The 12,643-nt window shown below is 38.8% G+C and overlaps 1 protein-coding gene across 1 annotated transcript in view; it reads left to right on the top strand.

Moving 5' to 3' along the window:
- The window catches only part of LOC103364407 (CD166 antigen homolog), a 42,901-nt gene extending 30,488 nt beyond the window's left edge, over positions 1-12,413 (top strand). Inside the window, exons 8-16 of the mRNA XM_008291521.1 lie at positions 132-264; positions 595-707; positions 796-922; positions 1,455-1,576; positions 5,187-5,319; positions 6,639-6,668; positions 7,113-7,224; positions 10,395-10,536; positions 10,636-12,413. Of these exons, the coding sequence (XP_008289743.1) occupies positions 132-264; positions 595-707; positions 796-922; positions 1,455-1,576; positions 5,187-5,319; positions 6,639-6,668; positions 7,113-7,224; positions 10,395-10,497 (873 nt within the window). The 3' untranslated portion in view covers positions 10,498-10,536; positions 10,636-12,413. The remainder of the gene's footprint in view (positions 1-131; positions 265-594; positions 708-795; positions 923-1,454; positions 1,577-5,186; positions 5,320-6,638; positions 6,669-7,112; positions 7,225-10,394; positions 10,537-10,635) is intronic.
- Positions 12,414-12,643: the final 230 nt, after the last annotated feature.

Here is a 12,643-nt window from a genome sequence, read left to right as displayed (position 1 = left end):
TAAATATGAAGTTTCTTCCGTTTATGCTCATTAGAGCTTAGAAAACTATTTAACTGAGGTGTTTTTTTTGTTTTTTCTTACTTGGACAAGGCATGAATTTACCTCCCATTTTTGTTGATCTGTCTTTGAAGGAAGAAACGGTGACAGTGGAAAACTCCAATACTTACACCATCAGGAATGTGTCACGTGAAACCAGCGGTGAATACAAATGTTCTCTAATTGATGACCCCTTGATGGAGGCTTCCAAGGACGTCACAGTCAACTGTAAGAAAAAAAATACCACAAAATCTAAATTACTGCAATTTGGCCTACATCATTGTGGATGTAATTTCCCTTTTGTGCCAGCAATTTTATTTGTTACAATGAGAGCAAAAAGTGTTTGTTCGTAAAAAGAAAAGTCCCAGAATCTCCCCTTTTGCCAGACTGCCTTCTTGTGATTTGTGGAGGAAAAGTGTTGTGTCAACCACACTGCCTCTAATAAGCTGCATCTGCAGGGCTGTGAGCCAAGTGCAGGGTTGTATGGTTAACAACAGAAATGTTTCGACCCTTATCAGGCCTCTGAACCATCTTCTCGCCCTCCTCTTCTCTTTTTAGACCTAGACATCAATTTAAGCCCCTCTGGGAACATCGTCGAGCGTGTTGGCGAGGCCCTGGATCTAACTCTCCAGATTGATTCTTCCGGAGAATCAAAGGTCTTCTGGACAAAGGTAGAAGAGGCAATCTTTTACACAACAAAGCCAAGTAAAAGTTTGTGCCTGTTATTGACAGTGGTGATATTCTCTCCGTTTAATTCAGGATAACATTATGCTGGACAAGGAGCCCAAGTTTGCCGCGCTCACTTACTCCGACTCCGGTAGCTACGAGTGCGAGGTGACGATGGGGCTCCTCAGCCGAAAAGCCTCTTTTGACCTGATTGTGGAAGGTGAGGGTTTAAAGACAACTCTGGATGAGAGAAAATACGGATAAACAGCCTGGGTCAGTCCAAAAGTGAAAAACAAAAGAAAACTATCTGTGAAGTTCGCAAATTAATTAATAAAGTCCTGTTTAATTCATACAAAAATCAAAGCGTTAAAAAAAAAAACAACCTGTTGTGGTTTCAACAGGGGCTGAAATCAAAGCAGATTCCTGATAGTTATTCACAGCCACTGCTTGTTTTTTACGCTTCATTTTCCATACAGATTAAACATACATGAAATCGTCTGTTAATTGGGGCTTCGGAGGTGCTGTTGGCGGGTTTTTCTCTCTTTTGGACCGACTCGCTGTTTCTCCAAAGTTTGAGCTGCCGCTGACTGTAGCTTCATATTTAACACACAGAGCGGCACTTATCGTCTCATCTAACTCTCGGCGGGAAAGCCAATAAGCACATTTCCCCAAAAATATCAAGTCATAAAGACTTTCCTCGATCAATCTGTTTTCTAATTCAGTCTGAAGACTTACTGTATGTCCCGTTGCAGGTGCTCCGGTTATCAAACAGCTTTCCAAACACCGCGGCGAAGACGGCCAACATAAAGTCCTAATTTGTGAGGCCGAAGGGTCCCCGAAGCCAGCTGTTTCCTGGAGCATCAATGGCACCTTGGTATGCACGCTCACACGCTTAACACTCAGCCTTCATCACAGTCACACGAGACTCATTCCCATATAATTGTTACCATTTCTGAAGGTCATATTCATCAATTTTCTATAACTGCACATACATTTATTCATCCTGATTAAAGATGTAATTTTTCTTCCATCTGCGCCACACGCACACAAAAAGTCCTCCCATCCTAAACGTTAGAGGCAAACATGCTTTATTAATAGCATCGTGTACACTATATTTGAGGCATAATTGTAAATATATAATTGTTAGATGTATTATTCAGCTTATTGTCGTGTCAGAGCAAACAACAAAAAAAGTATTTTGCTCTCTTTTTTCTAAAGAACAGAATCTTGTTGTGGGTAATCTGCTGTCAGAAGTCTTATCTTTATTATGGAGGATACAGCACATCTTCGACGTTTCACCAGCTTTGATTAAATTTCCAAAGCAGCTAAATGCAGGACTTTCTTGATAGATAAATGCTGAATGTAAAATGTCAGTATATGATAATAGTTTGCAAAGTTGGTGTATTTATGGAGAATAATTGAGGCTTATGTTTGTTCTTACAGAGTGAGATTATAGAACAAATACACCGTGGGCGCATGATATATTGCGATTTCAGGGTCAAAACAACCGTTTTCTATTTTTACTGAGTTTCAGTGTGTTTGCCGCACATTGTTGCTCTAATAGTTCATACCAGAAGTTCCACCCATCGCAAAGCAGTATTGTTTTCAAGCGGGGTGTAAAATTACAGACCAAACACGTCAGCTGTGCCAGATTCTGTGACACCTGTGATTAGTGTGTAACAGTAAGTGTGATTTATTACTGCGGTAAACTGAGTCATCGGACACATGGTTGGTCAGAAATAACAAAGGAGCGTACAGTAAAGTGCTGTCATGCCAACTGTCGTTGCTTTAACCCTCTAAATCCGAAATCCTGGGTTGAAATGCATGTTATCGCTAAAAATTATACCATTTATCAGAACCATGAACAGTACAGACAGAAAGAATTGTTGGATTTTCAAATTACCAAAATTTCTTTTACTTGTCTGTGGTAGAAAAGTTGTCCAACTAGTCATCTGTAGATGCTCTTCCATCGCAAAACCTAACCACAGCTATCCTTAAAACTGCGATATTTCATCAATATCACTTTATTTAACACATCTAATTTAAATTTTGGCCCTAAATAACCCATTTGGAGTAACCAGATTTTGTAAAAAAGGAAATGTTTGGTGCTTTTTGGTGCAACCATGAACAAATGTGACAAAAATTCAGGCACTTTTTAGCTAAACTTAAACATAAGTAGTAAAATATCCATGGTAAGTAGAGTCACTATTTCATTTCCAGTACTTGCACAAAGCATTGGGCACTTGGAAAAAAGTTGTACACATTGATTCCAGCTTTTTTCCCCCCCGGTTGTTGTAAAATAAATGATCAGAGAAATCCCGCTTTACCTTTTCCTTTTTATTTTTTAAATGATTTACGACATTATTACTGTGTCATTCTGCACAGAAGACATTTAGAGTTCACCGTGGTTGTTTCCTTAGAGGTTCGGGACACAAAAATGAACCCACAGTGAGTAAATAAAAGTGACAGGATCAAATAACATCCCGAAACTGCTTGAGGTTCTCAGGGTTAATGAAAAGAAAGTCAAAGTCGAGTTGAGCAATTTTACCAGAAAATGAAACTGAATTCAATGCTGCTTCACTCACCTGTTGATCTCTGGTGTGCAGGCAGGCATTTCCCAATCCAGCAAACAATGCAACTGTAAATGTAAATGCATTAAAAGAGCTATTGTCAGAATGTGCTGAACATAAACAGCACTTGATTTAATCAGCTCAACAATTAAGCGTTTTAAAGCCGGGATGTGCGTCTTTTCAGTGGTGATGGCGAACAGTGTCGGTGCTGCCTTAAGAGGCTGTGCTGGCTGGTTGTTGATGTCTGCCCTTTGTTTTAATAAGCCATTGCGAAACCTGTAAAAAAAAAAAAAAAAAAAATGTGCCAGCGTGTGAAACTGCTCGAGCTTGTGTTTAATTTCAGCAAGCGAACAACAGAATTTATCATCATTGTCATGGCGGACAGCTGCAACCCATCAAGTGATGACAAGCCGATTTCTCAGTGGCAGATGATGAAGGAAGAGTTTCCCTCATGTGCTTGTTAACTCGTGTGTTTTTCCCCCCCGCACTGGCCAAGCAACAGTTTATTAAAACGCCAAGATGTGCATCGGCTTTAACAAGTCAGCCCTGCGTCCCACTTATTCATCAGGTCGTCCTCATTATCATCTTGAGACGCACTTGCAACCAAAAAATACGTTTTCGAGTTATGCCGTGAGTGTCCATTTTTCGCCCCTTGTAGTCTTTCTTTGGCGAAATCAATGCCGGTTGCTATAGCGATGCACTCTGACAACGATCTTCGTATGCAAGATGACAACAAGTTTGACCTCCGGTAATAACTGCAGCGACTTCCAAAGATCTCAGCATCTAAATGTTGTCCGCAAAATAGCCAATTTGTATTGCAGATGGCTTACAGCAGTTGAAAGGAAAACCAATTCTGACTTCATTTAGAGCCACAACAGGTATGTAGTTGGTGATTATATTTGAGATGAACTACTGATAGGCTCGTGCGGCTGCTAAAATGTAATGGCGTTGTTTTCCTTTCACAACAAACCTATGAATAACATCAGCAGTAAGATGTGAAGGCACGATTAGACGGGGGAGACAGTCGTGGTCCTGAGACGGTGGCTGCTTTGCTTTTTGCACCGCAAAGTGAGCGAAAATAAAAACTCCCCGTCACGTGCGCGCTGTTAGTATTTTCCTCCTGCCTGTCACACTTTTTGAACTTATCTGGTCTGAGCATTTCCAGGCGGTTGTGCTCAGTGTTTCGAAAGAGTAAATTTCTTCATTTTCTCCGAGGCTCAAACACAGTGTTTGGTGCCATACTGTCATGAAGACAAAAAATTGTCTGTTTTCTAAATGGAACTTTTTTTTTTTTTTTCCAACCTTTTGTTTCGCTGGTGTACCTGTGCGCACACTGATAGCGAGAGCCACTCAGTGAAGCAGTGTGTGAATCACATATGAACCCGGGGGTGGGTGCAAAGTCTTTTTTTTTTTCTTTTTTTTAAAAATAAAACACAAGAATCACCTTAAAAAGCTGAACCTGTGTGTCATAATTAATCAATTCCAAAGGTGCGCAGAACTCTTTCACTCCAAAAACATTGTGTTTAGGAGATAACACACATTTCTACAAATCCAGCATTCTGTTTTTTCTCCTCTTCTTATATCCTGTCCTGTCTTTTTTTTTATTTTTTTTTTTAGCCCTATTCACTAAGAGAATAATGTCAAGCTTGAATACAGGCTCAGTAATGGGTATTTACAAAATTGCCACATCCTCTTCTATATGTAGAGGATGCGAAAAGGGTGTTGGCAGTTTGTCTTTGTGTCTGGGGTTTTCCTCTGAGACTCAGGAGTCTACATCCCAGAGGCACACATGCTGTTTCTTTGTCATGAAAAAGGCTGAGTCACTCGTCGGTGCAACATCGCCCCCCAGTGGCCGCAAATAATCTCGTGGAGTGTGTAAAATATACTAATTGTTTATTTTCTCTTATCATTCAGCTCGATGAGAGTCCCTTCATCAACGGAAAGATCACACACAAGATCACGGTTGTGCCCTCCGCAAATCTAACCGTCTCTTGTACAGTGACCAATGACTTTGGCACTGATACCAGAGCTATTAATGTGTCATCTTGTAAGTACAAAGTGATAGTAAAGTCCTCTTCGCTCTCTCTGTTTCATGTTTTTTTCCTCCTACTCCGATTACTCACTCTTTCTGTCTGCATGTTTACTTAACCTAATGTTTCGATGCTTTACTGGTAATTTAGCAGATAAAGAGGCTGCAGAACAGAGTTTTCGAAAGTGGCGCCGAGGTTAATACTTGTGTAACCAACCTTTTTGGGTCATTCCGTCTCAATTCATCGAATGCCTCAGGTCTGACCGTCTTCGGTTTTCTTTAAAAGTGGTGAATATTGACTGAGTTGACCACGTGTACAATCCGGGTTCACAGGCAGCATACGTTTCTGAGTTAAAAATTATTAAATATGGGAGGGATCATGTCGATTTTATGGATCTTTTCTTTGCACCAATCTATGGGGCAATGTTCAAAGTACCATAACTTGAAAACTAATGTAACTAGAGTCCAGAAATTTGGCAGGCCCATTGATAGGTACATGTAGTCTTCAATGGTGCAAGCCTGCTTTGATAGAATAACACAAACCTGTTACAGGATGGTGCAAATTATGTCAAAAAAAATGTTTCTGTCTGCTCCAGTATTCCGCCAACTATAAAACCTTTATTTTTCACCTTAAGGGGCTGTTTCTTTTCCCTATGATTGGCACTAATAGGCGCTTTAGAAAATGTCGAGCATGGTGCCAGTCAGAGGCGCACTTCATAAGGAAAACTATTAAAACTATGTGGGGTTTTTTTTTGCATTTATGGCCAATATTACGGCAATCATGGAACAGTATCCAAAAATGTTACATGTTTTGCTTAAAAGTCAGACAAATGTGAGGCGGTCAGGCGTGAACTTTATTTATAATTTGGTGTATTGAGGCGGAATGACCTTTATACTTTGTTTTGCACATTTATCTCACAATAAAGCAACAGTCATAGTCGATGAGTATCAAACAGAAGCTAAAGCTTAATGTTCCTTTCATTGTGTTTAGAGGTTTTTCGATGTCGGTGATTCCATAGCTGTCAAATTGTAATTGATGCATGCAATTAGCGCTTTGTCCACGCTGTTGTCTACAAGCGCTCAGTGCTTTTATCATTCCTTTGCGCCCTCCTGCTGCTTACTCATTCCTGTGAGTTTGGGACGAGCATTATCACACCTCTTTCTCTCTCTCCCCGCCTCTTTCTCGCTCTGTGTTTATATGTTGGGATGCTGGATTTAATCTGTTCCCTCTTTGAACTTCTTGCATGCAAACATAGAGTAGAAGTAGAGGAGTAGTTTTCTTTTTTCATTCTGGACTTTTTGGTTGGACTTTAATTTTATTTTATATCTGATTTCAGTAATTGAGGAGGTGAGAATGGATAAACGAGGTAAGTTGTAGCGGTCTTCTTGCTTGTAAAGAAACGGTGGGAGGGGGCTGAGTAAAAGGCAACGGGGAGGGAATCAAATGTTGCTCGCTAAAAAGACGGCTCTGAAATATTTACCTTTTACATCGCTTTGGACTGTACGGCTGGAAAAATCAATGTTTAGACAGCGTGTTTCTTGAAACAAAACACAGAGGAGCGAGAGGAATGGAGCTACCAGCATCCTGACAAGATGTCAACATTGCTCATAATCTCATTGGCTGAGGAAATTTAAATGGCGATTATCTGTCATTGGCATTTAATCATGTACAGTGCGGATGTGTCCATTCATCAATGCTTTTATAAGCACGTGGTTGTTGTTTTTTATTCCTGACATGCATTTACTGCTGGAGTTTAACTCAGAAAAGAGCGTCTCAGGTTTGTGATGGTTCTATTTGATCTTCGTCACAGACCAGTCGGATGACAGCGACCAAACCAAGCTGGTGGTTGGAGTTGTGGTCGGGCTCCTCATCGCCACTTTGGTTATAGGCCTGGCGTACTGGGTCTACATGAAGAAATCCAAGTAAGGAGTCACTCTGAACATTTCTGCTGTCACATAATAACGATCCCACTGTAATCCTCATGAAATTCACAAATTCACCTTTGACGTGTGACCAGTGAGCTGATGTTGTCATTTTCTGTCAATAACTTTCTCACTTTCAGTAAAAGGCAATTTTGACCAACTTCACACCCATCTATGACTGGGGTTAAGCCTCTAAATCTCGAAACCTGCCGGGAGATCTGAAATGCATGTTGTCTATAAAGAATGGCCAAAATTCTACACAAGGAATCGCTAGATTTCCATCTATCTGACAGCGCTTGAACTAATCATCTGTTACATGCTGTTTTATTGGGGAGCTTAACCAATTCTAACAAAATGATGTTATTCCACATGTTTAATTTAAACATATGTTTAAAAAATAACCCCTTCAATTAACCAGACTGGGTAAAAAGTAAAAACATCTTTGCTTCTTTGCCCAACTATTCAGCCATTACTGTCTCAACCGTGACCAACACTTACATGACAGAAATTCAGGGACTTTTCAGCCAAACTGCACGCTGTGTTTACAATATACAGCAACTAATTCAAATCAGTTGTAAAATCTGTATAATATATAGAGTCACCGTTTTTCTTCACAGTATTGGTACCATGTGTGGGCTATTCCTCAAAAATGTTGTACATACTGACTTAAAGTTTTTGAAAGGAAATCAAAGAAATTCCACTTTGCTATTTTATTATGATTCATGCACAGAATATATTTTTACAGTTGGCTGTAGTCATTGTTGTGCTGTTTCCATAGAGGTGCAGGATTTTATATTGCAGGAATAAAAGGAGTCCACAGTGAGGAAAAGTAAAAACACTCAGAAACTGCTTTGCTTCATGCAATGTTTTGACTTGTTGAACCTCCTACTATTTTTCTACTGTCCAATAACATTTCCACAGCTTTTTTCACATTCACTTCAGTCTTATTTGGAATGTTTGTATGTATGTACAGCATTAAGGCAGCAATAAGCGATTAAGATTAAAAAAAAAAGACAATTCCTCCCTTGAAATCTGACGTACACTTGATCCTCTGATCTAAGCTCCCTTTACTTATTGTATAACTCCTAATACCGATATGTTTTCTAAATCAACAGCTACATAGCTTAGCGTTACACCCGTTGTATACATAGTCACCGCCAAGTCCCCATCAAGTCCACACTGAGTACACAGCAGACAATGTTTGCTTCAATTTACCCAGAGACCAGCACTCCTGCTCTGGAATAACACCACCTGGCACCACGTTTTCTCTGTGTAAATTTATGCTAATTTGATTAAACACAACTTTGTGTAGGATTATGAAATATGGACCATATGAGCGCGCTAAAACCGAAAGCAATTAACTAAAAATGTTCATATGGGGTGACAAGTTCAGGTAATGAATGCAGCCATAGCTGATAATCGACTTATGATGCATATTTATGACATTCGCTACAAATTTATGGAGTAGTTTGACATTTGGGGGAAAAAATATCTTTATTGTCCAAACAAGAACACAACTAGCTAGGGAGAGAGCGACAAGTTCTGGTTGTATTTGGCCAGATTCAGGCGCATCTTAAAGTCTTGGTGTACAGGTACAGGTGATGGTAAGACTCCAGGAAGTCACTGCTCACAGCCAAGAAATAGTCAGAAACCCCTCAGTTAAACCAGAGGCTGCACTTCAGCTTGTGACCTGCGGATGAGAATCATCCTCAGGCTAACTCTGGCACAATGCATGAGAATATTTATGTGTAACTTTGTACAGGGTCGCTCACAAATAAAATAAAATCACAAATCACAAATCGCCAGTGAAGCCAGAGACTGCAGTTTATTTGGTTGGCAAAATGTTGCTCCTTTTGGACAGAGTCAGATCGTAGACTGTATGAATATGTATATTATGCTGTATAAATGGCGTAGACTGTATAAATATATGTATTATATAATATAAATAGGACGGACTGTGTAAATATATGTATGATACAGTCTATGGGCCACACTTCAGGTTTTATTTTAAACTAACCAGCTGCTGGCTTTGCTTCGTATTTGACAGATAGCTGAGTGGTATCGATCTCCTCATCTAACTTTTTGGCTATTCTTTTAAATTAATAACCAGCAAGAAAACATCCACCTCAGTAATTTTTCAAGTCTTTTAAGGCTGCTTAGGGTCTCAGTCAGTGGGGCAGCTGTCTGTTTGTCGTGCTTGTTATCCATCTTGCATCTACCAAATTAACCCCAAGTCATTTCTGGACATTTATTTGTTCCGTACACATTTTTTTACTCACTCACTTGTTCTTTTTTTGCTGCAGTATGAAACCTTGCACCTCTATAGAAACAGCACAACCAGTGATAAAAGTAGCAAGAACTCAAAAATATATTATGTACCATATGATACAATGCAATGCGGTAAATCATAAAAAAGAAAAATATTTATTTATTTTACAAAAAGACAAAAGAAATCAATATGTACAGCATTTTTCAAGTGCCTACAGGTAGGAGTCAATACTGGAAAAAAAATGATGACTCCACGTACTGTAGATATTTTACCACTTAAATTTTCATGTTTCCATACTTGTCTTCTATCTCCTCTGCATTTCAGTGCAGTTCAGACACAAAATCCATGAATTTTTCTTCCCCGACTGTCGGTTGCAGCTGAACCACTAATGGCTTCACAGCTGCAGCGAGGAATGCAGAATTTTTATTTTTTTATAGAATGTTGTTCGAGCAAACAGCTTATTTTGGGTACATTTTTAAATGAGGCTTGATAAAATATTACAATTTAAGCTTAATTAGTTTCCTGATGTAACGGCGCTTTACAGACGAGTAGTTCAAGGGTCGTTGAAAATCTGATGATTCTTACTGTTTTGACAGTTCCTGGAACTGATAAATGCTGTAATTTGGGCGATTCTTTCAAGACAACATGCTTTTTGGGTTCAAAGTTTTAAAGTAATTTGCTCCATGCTGATCATGTGCACTTAACTTGCTAATATGAGTACACAGTTGTAATACAGGGAGATAAAAAGCTTCCATTTAATGCAGGTTTAAAGTGTCTGTTATCCTCCAGAAGTAGTCAACATGCCATCATACCTTGTACAGTATTTTCTTTTTTTAAATCAAAAGACTGTGGAAGGAAAGGATTATTAGAGCATTATGTAACAACGTTTTAATCTGAACAGGCAGGGAAGCTGGAAGACTGGTGAAAAGGAAAACGGGTCTTCTGAGGAGGAGAAAAAACTGGAGGAGAAAGTGGAGGAGAACAGCCAAAAAGCTGAGGTGTAAAGAAACCGCAACCGCATTCTTGAAATGGGGAAGTGAAAGGTAGAGATCAAAACATTTCCTTCGTGTACCGATGCAAAGACGAACAAAGTCGAGCTGTTTCAAGTAACGCTGTGTTTTGTTTCATCTTCTCTTTTGCAGTGAGAACACAGAACTTTTGCACATTTCTCTTCACCTCTGTCTTTTTTTTTTGGGAGGGGGGAAGGGGGAAAAGTGTACATTGGGATGAAGACAGTTTGGATTTGGTTTCAGGGAGAATTTTACTAAAATGCATATCCAAACATTTCCCCCGAGCCCATCGACCCCTCACCCTGCCATTCCTAAAGAAAAAAAAGAAAAAAAAAAGAAAAGAATGGATACTGTATGCGATATACATAACTTGTCTGCACTACTGATGTAAACTCGTCTACTATTAGGATTCATGTTTGTTAGAATGGAATTTGGGAAAACTGAGAAAAATGCAAATCTTTGGTTTTGTTAGTCGATGCAAGTAAAATTACTACTAGACCAGTTGCCTTTGCTGTAAGGATGTGTAGGCCTGCATTAGTCTGTGTTTGACTCTTTGTCCCTCGTAACAGGGACCGGGAGACCATTATCGCTTCTTAGATTCACGCCATGACAGTCAAACGACCTCTGCCTTCGACATCTGTACACTGTTCATTTGTTTCGGTTTGTTCATTCAAAAAAAAGAAAGAAAAAAAAAAAAGTTGAAGATGAAAGGAAATCCCCGAAAGGGCTAAGGGTATGTTGTTATACTCAGCGTTAGTTATAGGTGGTAATATGATTTTCATGTTGCAGGAAGTAGGTGAGTTCTTTGGTGTTACATGATTTTTATTTTTTATTTTTGTGTGTGTGTTTGTTTTCGTTCTTTGATTGTGTGTAACCAGGAGAGAAAATGACAGAAACTCAGCTCATTTTGCCTTTTTGATTTTATTTTGTTTCAAATGTACTGTACATTCGACATAACCACTGTACTACACAAGCGGGTAGATTACTGGCAGAATGTATAGCACAATACAGCTCTTTTTCTTTCTCTGGCTTTAGGTTGACTGCTCTCGTTCTGCATTAAAAGCCATTTACTTTTTTATTTTCACGCTTCTCCCAAGGAAATGTCCTTGAGCCTGTAGTAACGAAAGGATATTTTTAGTTCAACTGTCAGGACTGTAAAGTTTGTGCTCCATCAGTGTTGGAAGTATGATTGTTTATTATGTAGCTAAGGTATAATTTTGTAATCCAGGACACCCGAGTTGACAGGATGTTTGTCTCAAAGTAGCCTTTATGATATGTTTGCCTTCTTTTGAAAATCTACCTGTAACTGCTTCAGTTTGTGATGTGCACTAGGGTTCATGTTTCATGTCAAACTTGTGTAGAATACGATGGAATACGTGCAGCTGTACATGTCACGATTTTGGTCCGTTCAGAGCATTTACTAAATTTGAAAAAATGTATCAAGGCCAGGAAGTAGTTGTGAAGTATGTGATTTTAATTTTCTTTTTTGCTATTTATACTGTACAAGATTAAATATCCTGGTAGGCAAATTCAATAACTGTCACATAACTCATATCTTGGATTTAAGCCGTTGATAAATTGCTTGCAGATTTTCCGAAAATGTAATTAAGTTCTGAGTCATCAGTGGTTTGCTCAGCGTCTGGTTGAATAATATATTCGGCATGTAATAATCTCAGACCTCCAAGCTGCTGTTTGTTGCCTACCTTGTGTAAAACCATCAAAATTGGAAGAATGACCAAAGAAAGTGAACATTGCCATGCAAGTATTGTAAATATCTGATGTTTGTTTTTGTACTTTTGTTTAAAATAAAGTGTACATTTGGAAAAGTTACGCCCACTGAATATTAATTATGTTGTTAGTTTTTTCTTTCTGATCATCTTTTGAAATAAAGAACACAGTTCAGATCTTAATTTTCTTTTTGTCCCACTTGTATGCAAACACAACGTACTTCCGGGATGATGTAGAGTGACTGTGTGGTGATTGCAGATGTGTAATTTCATGAAATGTTATATTTTGTTACCCTTATCGTAATTAAGTGATGGGTTTTGAAGACTATATTTATTATATTTTTTTCTGACTCAGAAGTACAACAATATATCATGTATTCTAGCATTAAATCCTATATATTTTTAAAAATTTT

This window comes from Stegastes partitus, unplaced genomic scaffold, assembly GCF_000690725.1.
Source record: "Stegastes partitus isolate 25-593 unplaced genomic scaffold, Stegastes_partitus-1.0.2 Scaffold747, whole genome shotgun sequence".
Taxonomy (NCBI): domain Eukaryota; kingdom Metazoa; phylum Chordata; class Actinopteri; family Pomacentridae; genus Stegastes; species Stegastes partitus.
The sequence above is the reverse complement of the archived record's forward strand: the minus strand, read 5'-3'. Positions and strand labels throughout refer to the sequence as shown.